At 43.9% G+C, this 24,091-nt stretch overlaps 1 protein-coding gene across 1 annotated transcript in view; it reads right to left on the reverse strand.

The window, feature by feature from the left end:
• APEH (acylaminoacyl-peptide hydrolase) overlaps positions 1–24,091 on the reverse strand; it is a 2,062,145-nt gene that overhangs the window by 1,840,045 nt on the left and 198,009 nt on the right. Inside the window, exon 3 of the mRNA XM_044078262.1 lies at positions 9,248–9,374. Coding sequence (XP_043934197.1) covers positions 9,248–9,374 — 127 coding nt within the window. The remainder of the gene's footprint in view (positions 1–9,247; positions 9,375–24,091) is intronic.

Consider the following 24,091-nt stretch of genomic DNA (forward strand, 5'->3'; position numbering starts at 1 on the left):
CTGGTTTCCCCAAAAAAGGTTTAGCAAAGGAAACAAAAAGCTGATCAGACTTACTGAAGGGTTTAGACCTATGTAAGTAAAAGCGTAACTGTCTGTGAACGTCTAGCAAATGAAATTTGTATTCCCCTTTATTTTGAAAGTTAGGGAAAAATACTGGGAGATTAACAGACTGATTAATGTTTGACTCTGAAGCAACTTTAGGAAGGAAAGAAGGGTTAGTCCTGAGAGACACTATCCTTATGAAAAACTAGGTATGAGGGTTTCATACATAAGGCTTGAAGCTCAGACACTCTTCTGGCCAAAGTGATAGTCACCAGGAAAGCTGTCTTCCACGACAAGAATTTCAAATCAACTGATGCTGCTGGTTCGAATGGAGGCGCAACTAAGGCCTGGAGAACCAAGGTCAAATCCCACGGAGGAGAAGGATGCTTAATAGGAGGTCTCAGTAAAAAAAAAAGTACCTTTGATAAAGGTCTTACAAATTCTGGCAGCAGCTAGAGAACCTGAATTTTCTCCTTCATGAAAATGAGATATAGCTGCCAGCTGGACTTTCACTGTGGAAGAGCTGGCCCCCTGCTGGAAATTTTGAGACAAAAAAATCTAACACTGCTGGAACAGAAGTGGTAAAAGGGTGCAAATCTCTCTGAGAAGCCCAAATGGAAAAATGCTTCCACTGACTACGGTACACCTTCCTGGTAGAGGGCTTGTGTGCCACCATCAGAATGGACTTAACAGGGGAAGAGAGACCAAGAGTCCTGGCAATTAATAGAACTGGAGAACCAAGCAGTAAGCTTGAGGATGTCCAGATTCGGTGGAGGAATTCCAGAGGGATGATGAATGAGATCTGGAATGGGATCCAATATCCAGGGCAGAGCTACTAGGTGAGATCATAGGCAGGGAAACCAAATCTGACAAGGCCAAAATGGGGCTATGAGGATAATCCTGCTCCCCAACTGCGGAGCTTTCTATAAGAATTTTGTCATGAGAGGAAGCGGGGGGGGGGGCGCTTAAAGAAGACCAGGTGACCAAGCATGGACAAGAGTGTCTCTGGGGGTTTCCTCCCGTGGGGAATCAAAGCGAAAAACTTGCTGCACTTTGCGTTGGACCGCGATGCGAAGAAATCGCAACAAGGCTGACCCCACTTCAGGAAGATCTGTTCAGCTACATAAGGGTTCAGAGACCGCTCGTAAGGAAAAAGGATAGTCCTGCTCAGTTTGTCCACCAAAATGTTGCACCGACCTGGGATGTGCATTGCTTCAGTAAACGGTTGGTGGAGATCGCCCATTCCCACACTCTCATGGCCTCTCGACAAAGTGGACAGGACCTGGTTCCCTCCTGTTTGTTGATATACCAAACCACTGACATATTGTCTAACTGAATCGCAATAGTTCCCACAGGGAGAGAAGCATAAAGGACCTGCAACGCTAAAAGGACTGCTCTCATCTCTAGAACATTGATATGCAGAAAGGTCTAGTTTGGGGTCCACATGTCTTGGACAGTCCTGCACGAGCAATGCCCCCCCCAGACGGGAGGCATCTGTGGTCACCGTGGCTTGGGGTGGAGGCGTAACAAAGGGACGCCATCCTCGCAGATCCTGGGATTGAAGCCACCACGAGAGAAGTTTTGCACACTTTGCTTAGAGGAATCGGGAAGTCTAGGAGCTGATATAACAGAGACCATTGAACTTGTAACGTCCACTGTAACACTCACATGCAGACGTGCACAAGGAACCAGATTTATAGCTGCTGCCACGGACCCTAGGGCTCTCAGGACCAACTCTGCTGGGGGTGAAGTAGTCTGAAGAAGTGCCAAGACATGAAGGGTCAGGTTCCGAAGTCTGTCTTGGGTCAAAAATATCCTGACTTGAAGAGAATCTATTCTTGCCCCTATGAAGTCCAGAATCTGAACAGGCTGAAGAGAGGACTTCGTGAGGTTTACTGTAATACCCAGCAGGTTCGACAACTGAAGAAAGGAATTTCTGGCTAGCACAGGGCAGTGAGGAGCCAATCGTCCAGGAAGACCTGAATGCCCTGAAGCCTCAGGTGGGCCTCTACAACTGCCATGACCTTGGTAAACACCCCGGGGGCTGTGGTGAGACCGAAGGGTACGACCCTGAACTGATAGTGACTGGCTCCTATCACCTGTCCATCAGGATATGGTAGTATGCATTCTTGAGGCCTACCGAGCACATCCAGTCTTCCTCCTGCAAGAACTGCAGAATGGATTGTAATATGACCATCCTGATCTTCTCCTTGGCAACGGACAGGTTCATCATGGACAGGTCGAGAATCGGCCTCAAGTCCCCCATCTTTTTTGGCACAAAAAAAGAACCTGGGATAGATGCCTGATCCTGAGTGGTCTGGGGGGCACCGGCTGGATTGCTCTTTTGCCTAGCAACTTTTCTATTTCCAAAGCTGCCGCATCCCTTTGAGTGGGTGGGACGTCTGGGAGGTGCCTTGTGGATAAGGGACTGTTTATGAAGGGAATGGAATAACCTCCGGATATTATTCGAAGCACTTCAGCGATCTAATGTTATGGACTCCCATTGAGCTAGGTGCCTTGAAAAATGCCCCCCCCCCAACTGTCTTCAGAGTGGAGCAGTCGGGCAACCTCTCAGGGCTGCTGCGCAGGTCGATCTGAAAAAAGTTCCCGTGACCCGAAGTTCTTCAGTCCCCCCTCTGCCTCTGGGCCGGTGTCCACCTTGTCCCCCTCTGCCTCTAGGGGAAAAGGAGACTGGAGCATTCCGGGAATGCTGAGACTTCTAGAACCACAACATCTTCTGCCCCCGCTGGTTCCTGGAGAAGGACCTTTGAGGGTTGCAGAAGCGGATCCCGATGTCCGACAGCGTCTTCCCGTCCTTCTCACTCTGGACTAGCATGTCTCGGACGGTCTTCCTGAACAGGGTTAAACCGTCAGAAGGGACATTCACAAAGGACACCTTGAAAGGTTCTGAAAAATCTCAAAGCCAGAGCCAGGTATGATGACCCATGGCAATACCGGACCCGACAGTCCTGGCGGCTCCCTCGGTGGCGTGAGAGAGTAAACGCATGGACGTATTTGTTAACAAATAGGTTCATAGGTTCATACTAGGCTATCTGCCCAAGGGCATTTATAAGCCTAGCCAGAGTTTTGTGGCTTTCGCCACCCCTTTAGTTTGGAGGATACTATGCCCATTATTTTGCTGTGCCTCTGTCAAGCAGTGACACTGAGATAATCCCTGGGGTATATCTGCGATCTCCCATCCATTGGTCAAGATTTCTCTTGAACAAAGCCAGCGAGGTGCTCTGCCTCACATGTACCGGGATTTTGTTCCACAGCATAAGGAGTCTCTGGGTGATGAATCTGTCCCTCCAGCACGTCCTATTAATAACCGTGTCAAGGTTTAAGTCTCCCGCCCTTGTAGCCATACGAGCAGAGAATGACCATTTATCCTCGGCAGAAATGGACTCCGGGGGTGACTCTTCATACTCTTTCACAAGGTTGTGCTGAATTCTAATCACGTGGGCCATATAGATCAGCGCCCTTATGGTAAAGGTAGCTTAAGCAAACATCCACTTTCCAAGACAATCCATTGCCCTAGACTCCTTGTCCAGAGGATGGACCACCATGGCATCAACTGGGTAACCCTTACTCCATGTGGGCTTGTCAGTAGGAGGGCTCAACACTATCTGACCATTTTGGTATTGGCTCTACAGTGTCCAGTTCCTTCCAAGCTCTGGTGGTAATGAAGTCCACCAGAGGATCAGCCGGGTGGGACACCCAAGAGGTAGATGGGCCTGCGAACATCTCCAGAAATACCGACTCAGAGGAAGGCTTTTGGGCGGACCAGCCCCCCTCTGGCGGAAAATTTCCATTAGGTCTCCGAAGGAGATGTCTTCGGGGGGTGATCTGGGGGAGACTTCCCCTTCCTCCAAGTTGGTATCCTCAGTGAGGGACTCGGGGGGGGGGGGGGGGTCCATGTGCCTTCTCTTGCACTGGCATTTGCGATGACCCTCCTGGGGGGGGGCTCTCCGCGGAGGGCTCACAGTTTCGTATTCCTTGAGGGGAACCATCTGGGGCGTATCAGACACAGGCTGTCCCCTGAGAGGACTGGATGACAGAAGACATACTCAACTGTGAGGGAGCAGGGGCAGACTCAGAGGAAAGAGAGATGGGTCTCGATCCTACTAAGAGTGCCCTCTCCACAACGAAGGCCCAAGGGGAACCGGCTTCCCTGAAACTAGTGGAACAAGTAGCCCTGCCCCTCAAATCTGATGAGGGGATTGGAGCCGAGCCCGGAACAGTCTGACCCAGAGGGGTGGTATGCCCCAACCACAACAGAGCCAATGACGCACTCATCACCTCGTATCCGACACCCAGATCTCGGCTCTGAGAGCTCAGATCAGACATAGGATCCAAAAGACTCTAGGGCATGGCCGGCGTCGAAGTTGGAGGAACCACTGGTGCCGAACCCCTGACTCTGGGGGCTCCTCGGATCCAGGGACTCCGAAACCCGGGGATGGATCAGGGAAGAAGCTATTGGAGTGAACATCGGAGCCGAACTCCCCGCTCTGGTGAGAGGGGGAGTCAGCAACACTCCCATCTGCAATTCAGTCTGAAAGAACCTTATCATCCAGGTCCATGTCCGCTTCAGAGAGGCTCCTCGTGGATCTGGAGGATGCCAACAACAGCCGGGAGGGCCGATGCGAGGACAACCTTGAAGCAAGATGAGCCTCCTCCTCCGGGGAGAATCTTGGAGAACAGAGCTGAGGGGAAGATGGCCTAGCACCTTTTTCAGGTCTGGACACTACTTTAGCAAGGGGGGGGGGCGATGGATCAGAGTCCGCTTGTCTCTTGCAACTCCTCTCCTTGTCTCTTTCTCTATCCTTCTCTTTATGCTTCTCTTTCCAGGCCTCTCTATCGTCCTGTTTTGAAGAGGGGGTGCGAGCCCCGGACAGGGGAGGAGGGCCAGCAGCTTGTACAGCCACAGCTGTGGCTGAAAAAGAGGAAGAAGTCACTGGTTCTGCTTGAAGATCACCAGCCAGAATCAGCTTGGACCTGCGATCCTGCAGGACCCAAGGGTTGAAGTCTGTATAGATCTTGCAGCCCAAAGTAAGGTGGGGAGCCCCAAAACACATCATGCACAGAGTGTGACCATTGGCCGGCGACAGTTTATGGACACGCACTGTGCATTTTGAAAAGGTCGGCTTTTGAGATTCCGACAGAGCCACCCTACACTAATCAAGGCTAACTAGCCAAATGCACGCACGCGCGCACACACACACACACACACACACACACACACACACACACACACACACACACACACACACACACACACACACACACACACACCAAGGGCAGGAAGGGGAGGCCTACACTACGGAAAAAGTTTACAACTTTAAACTTTCTTCTTTTTTTTTTTTTTTTTTTTTGTGGTAACCAGTAGGGTAAACAAGGGAAAAAAGCTAAATCCACACACACACACAGACACACACAGCAAAATTTAGATGAAAAATCCCACTTTACCTGACTGAAACTCAGGGATCTCGTCTTGGCGAAGCTGCGGCAAACAAGATCTGGGGATTGGAAGGAGGTTGCAGTGTAGTATGGGTAAGGGGGAAGAGCTTGGAGCTCGGATCTGTATCTGATCCGAAACCACAGGCTGATGATCAAATGAAATTAACTACTTCAGATTCAGTGTTTCCAGGTCCTGAGAATGTTGACACCAGGGACTTTAAGTACCACTGAAGTTTCCTCATATGCAGTCTTGCATATGGAATTAGTAGAATGCATGAGGCCATGAACCCTAGGGCTTGCAGTACTTGTCTTGCAGATAGCTTGGTTTTGGTGGCCATTAGTTTGAAGTAGTTTGTCAAATAAACCTGTTTTTCTGGAGTGAGGAATGCCATCTGGGAAGTTGTGTTCAAGCTTACTCCCAGGAATACAATCTTTTGGTTGGGCACCAGTTGTGATTTCTTTTTGTTGATGGTGTACCCCAGAGAAGTTAGGAGTCTCTTTACAAATGCCAGGTCCTGAAGCAGCAATTCCTGACTGTCCACCTGAATCAGGCAGTCATCCAAGTATGGATAAATTTGAATTTTTCTCTGCCTGCAGTATGCAATGGCTGGAGCCAGGCACTTTGTGAATACCCTGGGCGCAGTAGATACGCCAAAGGGAAGTGCAGAGAACTGATAGTGCATACAGCCTGCCCTGAAACGTTCCCTGAAACGTAGATCTTTCCTGAAAGATTCCCTCATGGGATGTGCAGATAAGCTTCTTTTAAGTCTAGGGTGATTAGCCAGGCATCCTTGGCTAGCATAGAAAGAAACTGTTGCAGTGTAAGCATTTTGAATTTTGGGACCACCAGGAAGGTGTTAAGAATTGACAAATCCAGGATAGAGCGCCAAGAGTTCTCTTTTCTGGGCACCAGGAACAGTCTGGATTAGAAACCCTGTCCCCTTTGCTGTATTGGAACAGGCTGAACAGCCCTGATACTGAGAAGTGAAAGTACTTGCTTTTGAGCCTCTGCGCCACTGGTTTGGAGGAAGATCTGGCAACCCGCTTGGGGTTGGCAGTGAGTGGACATAGAATCTGTATCACTGGGATACAATGTTTAGGACACATCTGTCCTGAGCAATGGTCATCCATTTTTTTGCATGCAGGGCAAGTTTTCCTCCTAGGGGTGCGAGTACTTGGGCATGGCTGGGAAGGATGACAGACAAGTCATTGTGAACTTTTTCCATAAGGGGGTGGCTTACCACTTCCTGTTTTTGAGGAGGGAGCACTCCATTGTTTACATCTCTGCATACACTGAGACTGTAGTCTTGGTGGACTGTTGCTCCTGGGTTTGGGTTGAGAAGGCCTGGGAGGAACTGGAAAGGACCAGTTTTTAGATGGCCAATGCCTACTGAATGTAGGTGGCTGCACCTGTAAGAAATATTTATCAGTTTGCATAGATTTAGCTTTTTCTCCATCTTTTTAAGAACAACTTCTGCTTTTGTGCCAACCAAACGTTCCTGGCTTAATAGAGCATCTAGTAATTTTGCTTTGACATGGTCTGGCAAGATCTGTTCCTAAAGCCAAGCATGCCTTCTCAGTACAGACCCAGTGACAGAAGCCCTGCATGATGCTTCTAAGGCATCAAAGCCACACTGCAAAGTATGTTGACTAACTTGGTTTGCAGAATGCATTAACTTTTGTAACTCTATTTTCTGGTACAGTCTGGAAGCAACAACATGTTTTGTTTAATTAGTTCCATAATATGCTGCTGATACTTCAACATGTGAAACTGGCAATTCAAAGCCCTGATGGCAAGAGTTGCAGAGGTATATACCTTCTTACCCCATCTGTCAAACTCTAGAATCCCTGTCCGAAGGGATAGGGTTTTTGGCTGTAGTAGCCATAATGCATTTAGGTCCCTGGGAAATGCTCTCTGGATCCACAGTGGGATTTTTAGAGAGAAATTTATGAGAGTCAGGTACTCTGTGGTACTTGTGAGGCTTTCTAGGAGCTGGTGGTAAAGTATCAGGAGTAAGACTGGATTCCATGAAGACATCATCTACAATATCCAGGGCAGGGTGTATAGCTAGAGGCCTGTGCTCAGGCAAGTCTAAAAATTCTCGGAGTATCTTTTTGGACCGAGGGTAGTCCTGGCATTCCCAGCGGAAATGCTCTCTTAAGGTATGCAAGGTTTCACCAAAAGAAATGTCCTCTGGGGGGGAGGCAGAGGGAATGGAATCCTCTGCATCTGAATCCTCATAAGTAGATAAGGGTATGTCCTGGTAATCAGAGGGATTATAATCATCAGATTCATGGTCAGTAGAATCAGAAGGAAAATCAATTCTTTGTCTTTTAGAGGGGTAAGGCTGGCTTCCCCTAATTAAAGTTATAAGGTCTTCAGCCATTCTAAGCATTTGTTTCTGTGGCATGGGAGTTTGATTATGCGCTTTGGTCGTCAATTTTCTAGACGTAGTGCGAATTCTAGGCCTGAGAAACTCAGTAGTTTTAGTCAAAAACAAAGTTGTTGGTTTAATATGAACATCGGAAGGTCGGAATACACCCTCAGAAGCCAGCATCTAAACAGCGGCTCCGGACACATCCAAGGTAGAGACATCCGCAGGTTCCATAGTCGAAGCATCTTGCTGCATACTGTACTCAGAATGGGTCTCAGCAGAGGCCTGTGAATCTGTATTAGTGGTTATCAGGGGCTTATGAAGGCACCTTACTGAGTACCAGCAGACGGGCGACTAGCTTAATGGAAGGGTCGTCGGCAGTTTTGGACTTATGTGGTCTCTGTCTTTATCCTTACATTTTTTTGGAAGATCGGTAGTCGGATGGCTTATTGAAGCCATTTCAGAATATGGAGAACAAGAGCGAAAGAATTTACCAACAAAGATAGCCCGATGACGAATAGTTCTGGCATTAAACAAGGCACAAAACCGACAGCGAGGAACATTGTGGCCTGGGCCTAAACAGATGACTATCTCTGTGAGGTATTTGCTTTCCACAGGCAAGACAATTGTTAACTTTTTCTGACATCAGTTAGAGCAAGAAAAAAGGATTCCCAACGGGGTACTTAGCTTTAGAAGACTTCAGGTTTTGAAACTCGAAAAACGAAAATTTCAGGTAGCGGCCGACTGGCACTTGCGAACTGCTTCTGCTTCGGGCTCCCACGCGGCAAAAAAGGCTGATGTAATGGCATTGGCTGCATGTTTTATACCCCTGACAGCCTGACGTCATGGAAGGGGCAACAGCATCTGACGCAGAAATCCCAAGACTCTGGTATTCGGGCCGACTGAGGGCTACCTGCAGGCAGATAATCCAAGTGTGATGACTGCAAAAGTGAAACACGAAGAACATCACCACCATCCTGTATTAAAACTACTTTTTTCTTTATACTTTTGGACACTTACCTGCCCATAGTACCTCCACAGACCTGATTTCATTACCTCCCTAACTTATAAAGTGTGCCTAGATATTTGTGTGTGACACACACACAAGTTCCTCACTGCTCCCCCCATAGAAGCTTAAGAAACTTTGCCTGCATTCTTAAAATCACTTTCTTTCCTACCTGCAATACTTTTTCTGCTTTCTCTTTTTTTTAACGCATGTCTCAACTGCATTTAGTCACAGCTATAGTGTACAAAACCTAGGAACCAGACAGCTTGAAATGAGAAAGCTTCATGTATGGCTTTAAACCTAAATACAATACAATGAATACATCACTATTTTCAAACATGAAGGAAATATCTGAAATGGTACTTACTCTCCTTTAATTTCTGTACAGTTTCCTGATGGGCCAGAGTAAACCACCGATTTATTGTCATAGAAAGTGATGTACTGTCGGCAGAATTTCACATGTTCTTTGCGTTCCAAGTCTCGCTGAGTCCACTCTACAGAAAATTATTTTTTTTTAATTACAGATTAGTATGACCCCTCTGATATATATGACATTAAAGATGAAATAAAAATTAAAAAGAATCCACTAGCTTCATTAATGCATGTGACCAAAGCATACTAAATAAACCAATAGTTATCAGACTAAAACAAATCCACTCTCAGTTACGCAACAGTATTAAAAATAGTGCGGGTATCAGACTAAGTACACAGCTCCAAATAAATAATTAAGCAGTAGTATTATAAACTGTGCATCCAATTCCGAAAAGGTTACTGTATTAACCATTTCTGATTTAGCGACAGCCCTATCAGTGTTGCAACATTAATATGTCCAGCACCACACTGGGCCAGCTCTACAGTTATTAATGAGGCATTCCAGGGGAGAAGTATATGCTAATTAGTCATGTGCTCTACCTCAGAACAGCCTGTGGCATGGCATTTACACAACAGAATGATTCAGAGAATCTCCTGGCTGCATAAATTGGCAGACCACTACTGGCCATTCATGCTTATGTTCATCCGTTGTGTTAGTTAAGTACTAGGGAATTTAGGAGGCAGGTAGTTTTGGGTGGGTGTGTGTGTGTGTGTGTGTGTGTGTGTGTGTGTGTGTGTGTGTGTGTATGTGACTGACTGCATGCGTCTGCCTGGAAGTTTGCAGCAGGGGAAGGCTAGGAAAGGGGTAGATTAGGTTGGTGTTTGTGGAGGCTGCCATACCCGCACACTCCGCTAGACTAATGAGCAAACCAATGGCAGATGTTACAGCCAACTCCAGACACCCTAGACATCAGGTTCAGTGTTTTTTTCAGAAAATTACTGGCTGCGGATGTTACACAACACTCGAAGCTTCTGAATGGAGATCATGGTACAGTAAGGATTGGGAACTTTACCCTTTTCCCCACTGTAGTGCAATCTCAGTGTATATAATTTGCAGGGGGGGGGGGGGGCTGGCATTCCCTGCAAAAATGTAAAACAAAGTTAGATTTTTGTGTTGAAATTGGATTTCAAATGCGCAGTTGGTTGTTCATGGTTATGAGTTTTGCTAACAAACTTTTGTTGTATTGATGTTTGTATGTTGTCTCAACGATTTAAGTTTCGGTTATCTGTTATTTTGGAAAACTGAAATAGACCCATATATTTTTATATATACATACATATATATATATATATATATATATATATATATATATATATATATATATAAATAAATAAAAAGACATTGTGGGTTGGGGGAACGGGAGGACACACTGGATACCAGGAATACATCTTTAACAATATGCTTTGATGGCACTTCAAAAAGATGCTGGACTGGAAGGGAGAAATGGAGACACTAGCTAGCCACCAGGGATTACATTTCCATTTTGCTCCTCAAGGGCACTTGCACATAATGTGGGTGCTTTAGAACACTGTGCTTTAACAGCACGTAGGAGCCAGGTAATCACTAGACATTACTGATACTAAAAATAGCATGCCTTAAAGCACTAAAAAGGATTCCAACCTTGTGCCCCCCGCCTCCCACAGAGGATATTAGCCCTCTATGCCAGCACTAGATATCAGGCATTTAAAGAATACAAATATGAGGGGAAGAAGTTATCAGAACCTGCACCCATGCCACAGGAAATGGCAATGAAAAGTCATTACAGCGGAGGATTTTTTTTTTTTTTTTTTTAACCATATGAGGGTCTCAAGCAAAATTCAATGCCTGCAACAGTTTGCGAGACAGAAGGGAGGGGAGCAGGGCACCTATAAGCATACATCTCAACTTTACAGTGAATGCCATTTAGACAAAACCAACCAAAAACTTAATGATGGGACAAGGACACAGACATGGATTTTAACTATTCTCAAACTTCCAAAGTTGCTAGAACAATGGCTTTTACACTAGCATGCACTTACTTAAGGATATAAAGTGTTAAACTGTAATGTCTGGCCTTAATGACAGACTACAATCACCTGTGATTTATGAGAGCAGAAAAAAGTGACACTGGGAACATTCCAACAACACAAGGATGGGTGGGTGGTTGTGTTTACACAACTGTGAAATGGGTGGGGGTGCCTGTGCCAATGCAATGCAAGGGCCAACTGTGTTAACTACTGCAAGAAATTGCTGATCTGCACATACAGTATTTAACACCGATTTAGAGATGTGCAAAATAATTGACAATGAGGTCTTTCCTCATTATGGCTAACATACTTCTGGATTGCAAATCTGTGCATTGTGCAAACACAGCCCCTTTTTACAGTAGCTCTTACCATGAGCAGGGGGGAGACCTCTGAATCCTCAGGTGTGTGTGTTAAGCTGAACATACAGATCCAAATAACCACAGTTACACAGCAGTATTATAAACTGCGCGTGTATGGCCATGCATACGTGTGTATTTGTGACAAGATGTAATTGCATCTTTCTATTTACTATAACAAAAAAGGAAAGCAGGACCAAAAAATGCAATAGCAAGATATTTATACAAGTACATGCTTGTTCCACAAGATGTATATTAGGAAAACATACATACTTATTTTGCACACACATAATACACTTGTGACATGCTAATGCACAAACACTCTATGCAGCAATTAGGCCTCCCATCAAAACCTTTAAGAGGCAAATGTTGGCTTGACGGCACTAGGACCAGTGCTCCATCTGTGATAACAGTAACACTGATTCACAAATTTATCAGTGCTGCTGGACGGCCAGCTGAAGTGGGAAGAAATAAGCATAGAAGGTTGTTCTTTTCAGCAGGCACAGGAGACCAGTACACTGACAAACATCTATCTGAAGGAAGAATAAGGGAAATGAAGACAGTGTGTTCTTATTTGGCTAAGTTCAGGTGTCTAGCCTCTTGAGCACCTCCAGGAGTTCCTCTCAGCCACGGTCTACGTTGACATTACAAACAGAATAGTTGAGGAATCCAGCAAGACTACATTCCCGGGAGGGGAGCCCCTCCATTGCAACAGGAGTGAAAACATCAGTAGAGAAACAGAAGGCAAAAAAAAAAAAAAAAAAACACACACACACAATCCATTGAGACTGTGACTGCAACCGCTACAAGTAGAGTGAAGCAAGTCAAAGCCCCCAACAAAGGGGTAATAAATCATATTAACCAGTATAATTAATAGGGCAACACTATGTAGTCAGTGAATTCTATTCTGTTTCTTGATACAAGGACATAAGTTTGATTAAAACTTGTAGGACAGGGAACTCTTAAAAGAGTTTCTGTTACATCATACTTATTAGCAATAGTGATAATATGGGCTAAACCACAATTTTTTAGATTGGGCGAGGATCACATCTGAGGAAGCTCTAAGCATACAGTCATTTAACTGTGAAGCTATCCCTGGCAAACATTTGCAGCTTAGCTGTTAAAAGCCAGCTGTTGGGACAGCACATACAGCAGACTGAGCAACTTTTACAATGTTCATCGAGATGCTCACAAGCAACACTGACATTCTGGCTGTATTTCCTCCCTCCATGAAGTCCTTACTGTGACTAACAAATATTGTGAGATCATGTGACACAATACTCACAGCTTCAGCTTTGTTTCTTATTGAGACAAATATATGCTATACCCTCATTTTTAGAGGAGAATACATACATTTATTGTTGTAACAGAAGCACAAGCAAACTAAGTGCCTGATACTTTGATTCAATTACAAACGGATTTAAGTCCATGTCTGCCCCTTTCTCCACTGTTGTGCAACATCATTATTGCTATACAATAAATACAGCAGACAAAACCAACTATGTGTGTGTGTGTGTGTGTGTGTGTGGGGGGGCAAAGCTAGTCTCCCAAAAGTACAGCTGTGTAAAAAACTTTACCATAACAGTACGTCCTTCTCTTCACTGTTGGAAGTATTCAATACAGAAGGGCTCTTCTACCAAGGATAGCCCAAGCACATTTATAGGCACCATACATCACACATACGCTCCCTGTACAAGGCATAGGACATAAAGTTGACGTACAGGCACACACACAAACTGAAAAAGCCCCAGGAGGAACAGAATGTCCCTAGGGACAAAGAAGAACATGTGCATCCAGAAGAAGAAAAGAAAGAACAGCCCCTCAGCCAGGAGGGCAAGAACAACAGGCTAGAGCAGAGGGGGCAGGAGGGAAGGAAGGAATACTGCAACAGTAAAGAGGAGGACATCTACTGTTATGGTGATTTTACACAACTGTACTATGTTCTTCCACATCACTACTACAATACTCAACAGAAGAATACAAAAGCTCAACAGGAAACATGGGAAGAGGCTAGCACTGAAGAACCCCCTAGAAACTCATGCAGGATCTCGCTGGCAAAGTGATCTCTAGCCCTGAAAATAACACCAAACTTATAATGCTTAGTGAAGGTATGGATACAAGACCAAGTAGCATCCTCAAGGATAGCATTGGTATCAAACCCCTTGAAAAAGGCAACAGAGGAAGCAACAGCCCTGGTAGAATGAGCCTTCACTGATGAGGAAAGACATTACATGAAAAGAAACAAAAAGAAATGGCTTTAAAAATCCAAGAACCTGGGATGAAAGGAAGTAACATAAAAACATTCGCGAAGGCTCTCAATAATAATCTGTCTAAGCAACAGAGACCTCCAAAGCAGAAACGCAAGCAACCTCCATCCCCCAACACAACCCAAATGACACAAAGCCCACAGACTCAGTGTGCCACTCAACCACAGCCAATAAGGCAAAACAACGTACCCAACACACTAGTCATAGATGACTCTATAGTCAGGCACACTGATGTCCCACTTACCAGGCTAGACAAGGAGAAGGTTACTGTCAAGCTGCCTGTCAGGTGCCAGGATCCGCCACATAACCCACGCACTTAGGTCACTCCACACCAAGTACAAATATGACTCTGTCATTGTCCATGTTGGTGTGAATGACCTGAGACGTACCTCCCTGGACTACATGAAGAGAGACATGGAAGAGCTCTCCGATCTTGTAGCCCAGGCAGGTATGATCCTAGCCCTGAGTAGCATTCTGCCATCGCCCAGAATGATACCACAGTACAAGGACAAAATGATTGACTTCAACAATTGGTTAAGTTTCTGGTGTCATTCTAAGGGGATCCAGTATCTGTCTTCTTGGGATATCATGGTCGATGGACCATGATGCTTTGCCACAGATGGCCTGCACCTGTTGCCCCTGGGATTCCTAATACTGGCTAAGGCTCTTGCTGCCCCTATAGTGCCTTTTTAGGCAGGGTTCAAATAACAAATTCACCACCATAACAGAAACAGTCAAACAAAAACTGAAGGTAATGTTACTCGATGCTAGAAGTATAAATCTCAAAACGCACTCACTCGAGGCACTCCTTAAATGGAGAACATAGATATCTGTGCAGTGACCGAGACCTGGTTCAAGGCTCCAGAGAGCACCCCTGCACTACCAGGCTATAACTCATACCACACTTTTCGGCCATGTAAGGTGGAGGTGTGTCCATATTCATTAAGGATATCCACACCTCCAGGCTAGTTGCTCAGCACAATGCATCCGAGGTTATCCAAGTGCAACTAACTCTGGGCAAAACTGCAATCCAAATTGTAGCCTGCTACAGATCCCCCACCATGCCCCAGGATTCCCACTCCTCTTTTCTTGATGTACTGGAAAATATTAGGGTTAAACCAAACACCCTAATAATGGGCGACTTCAACTACCCCACCATTAACTGGGAAAACTACTCTTGTACCAACTCCTTAGCTCAACGCTTTCTGGAATTCATAAACTCCAGTGCCCTAGATCAACTTATCCACACCCTCACCAGGGGCAACAATATCCTAGACCTAGTCATTACCAACATGTGTGACCGGTGTCCCACACCTGAAGTTAACTCCTCATTGGTCCGATCCGAACATAAGCCTATCACCCTTGATATCCACATCCCACCCCCAGCCCCCATTAAGGAAACCACAGTAAAAAATTTCTCCAAAGCCAACTTCATGTTTCTGAAGACAGAAGTGGTGAACTTCACGACACCCATGCAGATGGACAATACAGTTACAACTGCTGAATCCTACAATGCACTCTATAATCACTTACACGAGTGCATGGATTGTGCTATCCCAAACAGAACCAAGATGCTATCCTCCAAAAAAGGAAGCCAATCTGGTGGTCCCCTGCCATAAACAAACTGTACAACAGAAGGAAGAAACTGTTGCAAAAGAGAGTAAAATCCCATGAGTGGAGGAGCTCCCTGGTCAGCCTCAGTAAGAAGCTGAGATCCCTTATAAGATCCTCCAAAGCTAGCTATAAAAACAAAATCGCCACTAAATCCAAAGACAACCACAAAGCATTCTACAGCCATGTCAAGAATCTAGATGGCAACACCCAGATCTGCTCGGAGTTACAGCACAAAGGCACGAAAATTACAGAACCAACTGATATTGCCAACATCCTGGCAGATCGGTTCAGTGCTAACTTTACCCCCCTCTCAACCCCTAAAGGGCCCATATCTATACAGGAAGAATGCAGGGTCGCTGTAATCACAACTATGCAGGTAAAAGCTGCACTCTCTAAAGCCAAAAACACAGCATCCACGGGACCGGACAACATCCCAGGCTGCGTTTTACACGAACTTCGGAACGAACTGGCTCCCCACTTAAGCACCATGTTCAATAATAGCCTTGCATCAGACTTTGTGCCCACTGAATGGCGCACAGCAACAGTCATCCCACTCCACAAAGGGGGAGCCACCACTGATCCTGGGAACTATTGACCTATTAGCCTGACAAGCCTGGTCTGCAAGGCCATGGAACGTATCATCATGGAACTCATAAGCCAAGACATTGGTAACCTCCAAACTCTGGATCCCACCCAGTTCGGGTTTGTGAAAGGCAGATCATGCCTCCTGAACCTGATCAACGTCTTTGAGGCAGTCAACAAAGTCGTGGATGAGGGTAAAGTGGTTCACACAGCCTATCTTGACCTCGTCAAGGTTTTCGACACCATCCCCCATTCTGGAATTATAGCTAAACTCACTAAACTAGGTATAAATCCCTACATCACAATATGGGTTGCCAACTGGCTCACTGACAGAACCCACACTGTAAATGTTGCAGACTCCAAATCTGACCTCAAGGCAGTGACAAGTGGAGTGTCACAGGGTTCCGTCCTGGGACCTCTCCTGTTTGGTATCTACTTCTCTGAAGTACAGGCTAACACAGAAGGCCTCTGGCTGATGAAGTTTGCAGATGACTGCAAACTAGGAGCCATAGTCAAGTCCCCAAATGATGTGGACACCCTACAGAAGCGCCTCACTAAGACAGATGCCTGGTGTCAGAGCCATGGCCTCAAGCTCAATGCCAAAAAGTGCAGTGTCATCCCCTTTGGTAAAAACTCTGTACCCATGAACTACCACATAGTCAGCAATCTACTTAACACTGAATGCGTGATGAGAGACCTTGGGACCCAGGTGGACAGTAGTCCCTCCTTTGGTAGTCACATCGCCACAGTAGTCAGGAAGTCCTTCTATGTGGCACACCTCATCATAAAAGGGTTCTCATCCAGGAAAAAAAAGAGGTCATTGTTCCCCTCTACTCGTCACTCATTAGACCCATTATAGAGTACAACGCCCCTTTTGGAATGTACCTCACAAGACATCTGCAGCAGCTGGAAACGCCACAGAAGTACCTCACAAAGAGGATTACTGGCCTCAAACAAATACCCTACACTGACCGCCTCAAAAAACTCCAGCTTTACTCCGTGGCATATCGCCTACTCCGAGGTGATCTCTGCCTAACATATAAAGCTATGTCAAACCCAGAGCTGTTGGACATGCTACACCTAAAGAAATCCCAATCCCTCCAAGCAACACGCTCTAGGGACCTAAACCATGTCACCACAATAAACAGGACACGCTGGAGGGATAGATTCTTGTCCCAGAGACTTCCGATACTCTGGAACAAGCTACTCATCTATGTCAAGCAAAGTTCTTCATTAGCACTCTTCAAGAAAAATCTTGATGAGTGGATGGGAAATAGGAAATACACCCCAGGGATCACTTCTGTGTCTTTGCTGGACAGTGGCACAGAAAAATAACTTTCTTGGGTGGCGTAAGCTATGGTACCTTGCTGGCTAGGCTTACATAGGCCCTTGGGCTGATAGCCTAGTACCTACCTATGAACCTATGAAAAGCTGCTCAGATTTGCAAATAATTTTAGTTTTTTCCACATAACATTCAAGCTGCCTATGCAAATCCAAGGTGCGAGGAACCTTCTCAGTGGCAGACTGCAGAGAGAGAAAGAAGAAAGACAAATTAATAAACTGATTAAGGGACAACTCAATGACCACCTTGGACATAAATGAAGAATTAGTATTAAGAGGCATCTTTTTCTCTGTGGAAAACTAATGTCAAAAGAAAAACAGTCTTCCAAGCACAATGCTTTAAGAAAGCCGAAATGGCAGGCTCAAAAGGAGCATAAGCCAATTTTTCAAGAACAAAACTGAGGTCCCAGAAAGGCAAAATAGGCTTCCTGGGGGGCCTGACATGAAGGATGAATTTAAGAAATTGCTTGACCTCAAATCTAGAGGCCAAAGGAGGAGTCAACGGCAGACAAGCAGAAACTGTTGACAAGTGAGCTTTAACTGAAGAATATGCCACCCTTGCATTGAGTGGATCACACAAGTAAGATGGAACCAGAGGAACCTTCACAGATAGGGGGATCCTGATGAGAGAGGCACCAGACAGAAAATCTCTTCCATTTGGACAAATATGATTTTCTGGTAGTGGCCTTCCTGGCCTCTTGAAGAACCCAAAGTACATACTCAGAAAAAAAGTGCCCAAAAGGGATCAAAACCTATCACCCACAGCATCAGCTGAAGAATGAACAAGTGAGGCATGAATAAGAGATCCCTTGTCTTGTAGGAGTAGATCCACCCAGTGAGGTAACCTGTGGTGACTGCCCCTGCCCAAGAGAGGAAAAAAAGGGGGAACGGATGCCGTCTGGGCCAAAAGGGAGTCACTAACAAGATTTTGGGCAAGACCTGCCTGATCTTGTGCAAGACTCTGGGAAGCAGAGGAAGGAGGGGGAAGGCATACATGAGCATCCCTTTCCACGGAAAAGACAGGGCATACATTTTCCAAGCCACAGGACATAGAACAGAAGACAGGAAGTTCATTATGATTCATTATGTACAGAAACACCTTCATCTGTGAGCTTGTGTGGTGGAGCTGCTCAAGGTGTCTGCCATGAGACTGTGCTTTCAGGAAATGTAAACTGCCTGAAGAATCGCATGATACTGGACAGCTAGATCCCAGATCTGAAGAGCTAGTCTGCAAAGAACAGAGGACTTTGTAACCCCTTGCTAAGTGCCATACCACATCACTGTGGTATTTGTCCATAAAAACTGACGGCTCCAGGATCAGAGAAAGAATTAAACGCCTGAAGGGCCAGAAGCAGAGCCCTCATCTCCTTTCTACTGATGTGGTTCTACCTCTGATAAGGAAACAAAAGACCCTGAATCTTGAGAGAGCCGAAGGATTCCCCCTAACCCCTGTCTAAGGCATCCGTGAAGAGCTCTTTCGTCAGCACAGAAACCTGGAAAGGAAGCCCCGGGTAGAAAGAAAGCTGATGAATCCATCAATGAAGCTCAAGCTTGAGACAAGGAAAAAAGGGGACTAGGAAATCCTGGGAGTGGCAATTCTTGAGCCGCACTGACTTGAGGTACCACTATAGACTTCTCATGCCTGACCAAAGGGAGCATGGGAATGGTGGAGGCCATGAACCTCAAGATCCTGAAAAAGTCCCTGGCTGTGATGGAAGCCAGGGGAACAGGAGACTGGATAAGACAGTGAGACAGGACTTTGGGGGCCGGCAGAGATGCCAGCATGGTCTGAAGCCTGCAACCAAGGAAAATGATCCTTAGAAGGTGACAAGAGATGATTTCTGAAAATTTATGGTGAACCCCAGACTCTGCAACAAGGAAATTACAAATTGGAAATCCTGAAGCACAGCAACAGGAAAAGAAGCTTGAATGAGTAGATCTTCCAGACAGGAAAGGGGATGGATAGAAACAAGAAGGTGAGCATTGCTGAGATTCAGAGAGATCAAAAAGGCATGGGATAGAAGAGGAAAATGAATCCAGAGAGACAACATTTGAAAAGAAGGAATCTTCAGAAAGCTGTTGAGCTGGGAGGTATCCAGAATGAGTCTCCAAATGTCCTCCTTTCTAGGAACAAGGAAATATTCTGGAATAAAGAACATCCCTACCTGGGTAGGAGGTATAGCTTGAATGCTTGCCCTGAACAAAAACAGAATGAGGAAGTTGTCCCTAAGGAGGTTGAGGGATGCCCAAAAAGTAAGGAAGGGATTTCCAATTCATGAAATATCATGGATAATGGACAGAATCCAAGAGTCTGTTGCAATTTTTAAACAATTGGAAGAGTCAGAGAAAGATGGAGGGATAATGCAACATGGTAGAGGGAAAGGGGAACCAACTGTCAAAGAGACCTGACTTATCCTGAAAATCAGGTTTCTGGGAAGTAGGGGTCTGAGTAGACTTAGGCAGCAAACGTCCAGAACCATTTTACCCTTATGTACTGAACAAGACTGCCTGCGAGTAAAAGCAGATTTGGAGGGATAATTCCTTTGAAACTTAATGGGAGAAACAAAAATATTTTTCAATTCCTGCAAGCCTTTACCTTTATCCTGGAAAGAAAGTTAAGCAGCACCAAAAAGACTTTCATTATTCAAAGGAGGATCAAACCATTTAAACTTAATGCCATCTGACAAAGCCTGAAGATGATGCCAAGAGTAACGCCTCATAACAGAACCAAAGGCAGCAGCCCTTTAGGAGGCATCAGCTGCATCATAACTGCATTTGACAGAATAGTGAGCAACTTGAGAAACTGAGCCCAAAAGGAAAAGGGCAGAAGCCATTTCCTCAGAGACAGAAAATCAGAAACCAGTTTAGAAATCTGGGAAAAGACAGACAAACCATATCTAGACATATTAGTCTGGTAGTTAATGACCGAAGAGGATAAAATGGCAGCAGTATAAACATTTTTGCCCAACCTCTCTATGGACCTTCTATCCTGACCTGAAGGAAGTAACTTAAAGAGCAAAAGCTTAGAGAGTTTGTCAGAAGAGAGAGACACCACAGAAGGATCAGAAGAGCATTTATAAAGAAATGTATAGTCGTCAGGCACCTTATAAAATCTATCAGGTTTCTTGGGAGGAGGGGACTGAGAATCAGGGGTCACAGAAGCTGCTGAAAAGGTATCCAAGGAGGGCAGCCAGAACAGGAGAAACAGGTGATAGCATAAGGGACTCCATCTGGAGGAGTTCATAATATTTTTTTCTGAATACTGGAGACTTTAGCACAATCCCACTTAAAAAGTTCCAGCATGCAGGCAGCAATATCCCCAAATAAAAGTTCCTCCTAAGGGAAATCATCAGTAATAGAATCCTCTTCCTCTGAACCATAGTGTAAAGGGATTTGATAACAGTAAGCTAGGGACTCTTCCCCAGAATGTAGGTCCTCATCTGAAGAGACTAATTCCCCAAGTCTTTTAAGAGAGTAGAGGACCAGGGAAGGGCAGGAACAGGCACTCCTTGAGGAGACTTTAAAGTCATTAAAGCACTGAATAACACCAGAGTAAAATCCTACCATCCATGTTGTAGAACCTTAGATACAGGGAAAATGGGCTTGGTTTTGTTTCTTTATCTGCAGGACGTCCACATGAAAATCCTTAGAAAGGCCAGACTCTTGGCAACATTCAATTAATCTAGAAGAAATCTCCTCCCCAAGATTTGCAGAATCCCCTTTGATCCACTGGATATAATTGGTCAAGGTTCCCCTCCCTCAGTGTTGGGAGCAGAAATCTGTAAAATGTCCAAGGACATGCAAGAAGTTGGATCCATGCTGGCCTCCAATGGGGATGCAGCAGAGGAATCTAAAGTAGTCAACTGGATAATCCTCTGGACTTTGCCAAGCCTTGAGACATCCAGGGGAGGCTGGACAGCAGCTGCATTAGGCCTAAATTTTTTGTTCCTCTTCTTGCAGATGGATGAATCTCGGGACAAGAGGACTCTGCCATAGCACCTTGAGCCACTGCTTAACATGCTGGTTTTTAAGGAAAAGAGATAATGAAGAGAGGTGACTACGTAGGGTCCAAGAGAAAAAGGTCTGGCAAACATAACACTGCGTATAGTAGTGGGAAGCACCCCAAAAAAAAAAAGACACTCGTGAAAATCTTTGTGAGGAATCTGCCTCCCACACTGACATTTTCCCTTTCTGGATGATATGAATCATATAGCTCTAAATAAAACAGAAGATAAAAGGAAATCACAATGGGGTATTTAATTGAAGCACAGCTTGGCAACTAGCACAGCAGAACTGTGTTCAGGCTGACATTCAGCAACAGCATTTGGACTGGCAGAAAAGTTATTCTAAGTGTGTGTGTCTCTACATCACCTTTATGCCCTACAACTTGCACAGGGAGCAAACATTGGACACACGGCTCTTCTAAGTGCTAAAGGCTTTGATATACTGGCCAGCCATGGGGCTGTCTTTGGCACAAGGTGCGATATGGACGGGCATCACATTGTATATTAAAATATTAAATTCACTTGAGTTTAAGCTGAAGTAAACAGCTGTTGGCTCATGACCACCTGCAGTACACATCCATATTTATGAGGAAGTCATGCATTAAGTTTCCATTCAAGTAAGACTGCGAACATTACTTCCACAATAAGCCACTCTAAACGTCAACTATGAATTTTGCATTTTTTCAGTATGTAAAGTCAGTTGGTAAGCTACAAGAATTACATCAACTGTCCATCTAACCGGTTGACTGTTTTACAGCTACTCTATATTTAAATGCGGTTATCAGACTACTGTATTTAGGTATTAGCATCACCCTGATCTCTTTCTGTAGCAGTTTAAGTCACTTGTGAGACGTCTGCCGACTCAAATTTGCAATCAGAATTCTTGAACATCTTTCTGTTCTAGTGCTTTCTCCAACTGTAGAAATTTATTGTGGCTTGTCAGCCTTTAACAGATACCTTCTATTCCTTTTGCATAATTTTCCACCTTCTCTCTTTTTTTTAAACCGCTTTTTTAAGAAAAATATTGCAAATAAACGCAAACTAGAGATATGTACATTTTTCAAAATGAAGGACATAAAATGAGAAAATTAAACAAAGATTTTAAACTATCTACAATGACCTTGTCCACAAGAGTCAAATATTAATAAACATGTGCATTAAAATAAGATTATAAAAGAAATTCAATTACTTGATCAATAAATCATATACTTTTTCCACATATTAGATGAATTCGTATTCCTAAAAGATCTTGCAGTATTGGTCAAAATTTCTAAGTTACAGACCTCAAGAAGTAAATTTTTGAATTCAGTTATTGAGGGTGAAGTAAGAGACTTCCAATTTCTTGTAATGATTTTTCTGGCAATGGATAGAATTGACCAAATCAGAGGATGATTAGAGTCTCCGATACAATTAGTAACAGGTGTGTTAAATATAACTAGGGATTTAGAAAGATGAAAATTATCTGTAAAAATAGCTTGTAAAAAGGAATTAGCATCTGTCCAAAATGTATTTAATTCTATACAATCAAATATCATGTGTGCCCAGTCTGCATTAACAATTTTGTTACATCTCCAACAATTGGTATCTTTTTTATTAAATTTACTTAAAGAAAATGGGGTAATAAAAGACCTATGCAAATACCTCCATGTAACAATTTTCCAATTAAGTGATGAAGTGGTTACATTTGCTGACTGTCAGATATTTATTTTGTCAGAGTCAGTAGGGGAATAATTATTACAGTAAAATAGTTCCAATAACTTTCTGAAGGGTCATCTAAATCAAATTTGATTGCTTTATATAAATGAAATAAAATATTTTTAGATGTAGAATTATGTTGTAAAGGTGCTATTATAAATTGAAATAATAATTTAGGTATTGCATTTTTTGTTGCTAGACAATGGACATAGAATCCATTTTGTTTAGAACATATTTCCTAGCTTCCTTTAAATCTAACCAAGAGAAAGAATCATATACATATTAATTTTTAATATGTTTATAGTTTTCAGATCATTCTTTGTCATCAATTGAAACCAAATTATTAGTTTTTTTTCTGTTGAAAAGAAAGCATTTTATTATAATCAGATGAAAAGATGACACCTTGTGTGAAAGCTATAGGAAAAAAAATATATATCCACTCTTTATAAATACTGAATTTATAAATATAATTTCTAAAGGATTTCAGAAGAATTATATAACTGGAGTTAAATTTTTGAGAGGAGTAAGATAAGAAATATTCTTTTAGAACCCAAATAAAGGAGCTACTTGGCATAGTTAATTTCTGAAGTTTATTTATAGAATTACTAATTAAGATTTCTAGGGTATTTTTCCAGTTTGCCGTACAAGTATTATCCATAAGATGGTAAACAGTTTTGGCCATTGAGGAAAACAGAACAGATTTCCAAATTAGGCATTGCTATACCACATTTTTCCCCCAGTTTTTCATATAATTAGATAGAGCTATCCTGGGTTTAATCGGAGACCATAAAAATTTGTGCATCAAGGAATTAATTTTTTTAATAATCTGATAGGATATAATAAGATGGATTGTATAATATATAAAATTTTAGGTAACAAAATCATCTTTATTAGAAGTTTTTCATCCAAGGAGAAATTCATTTTATTCCTTTTTTAATAAGATTTTCTATTGCCAATAAACTGTTATTATAGT

Source organism: Protopterus annectens, chromosome 7.part0, assembly GCF_019279795.1.
Source record: "Protopterus annectens isolate FY-2018-M chromosome 7.part0, PAN1.0, whole genome shotgun sequence".
Lineage (NCBI taxonomy): Eukaryota > Metazoa > Chordata > Ceratodontiformes > Protopteridae > Protopterus > Protopterus annectens.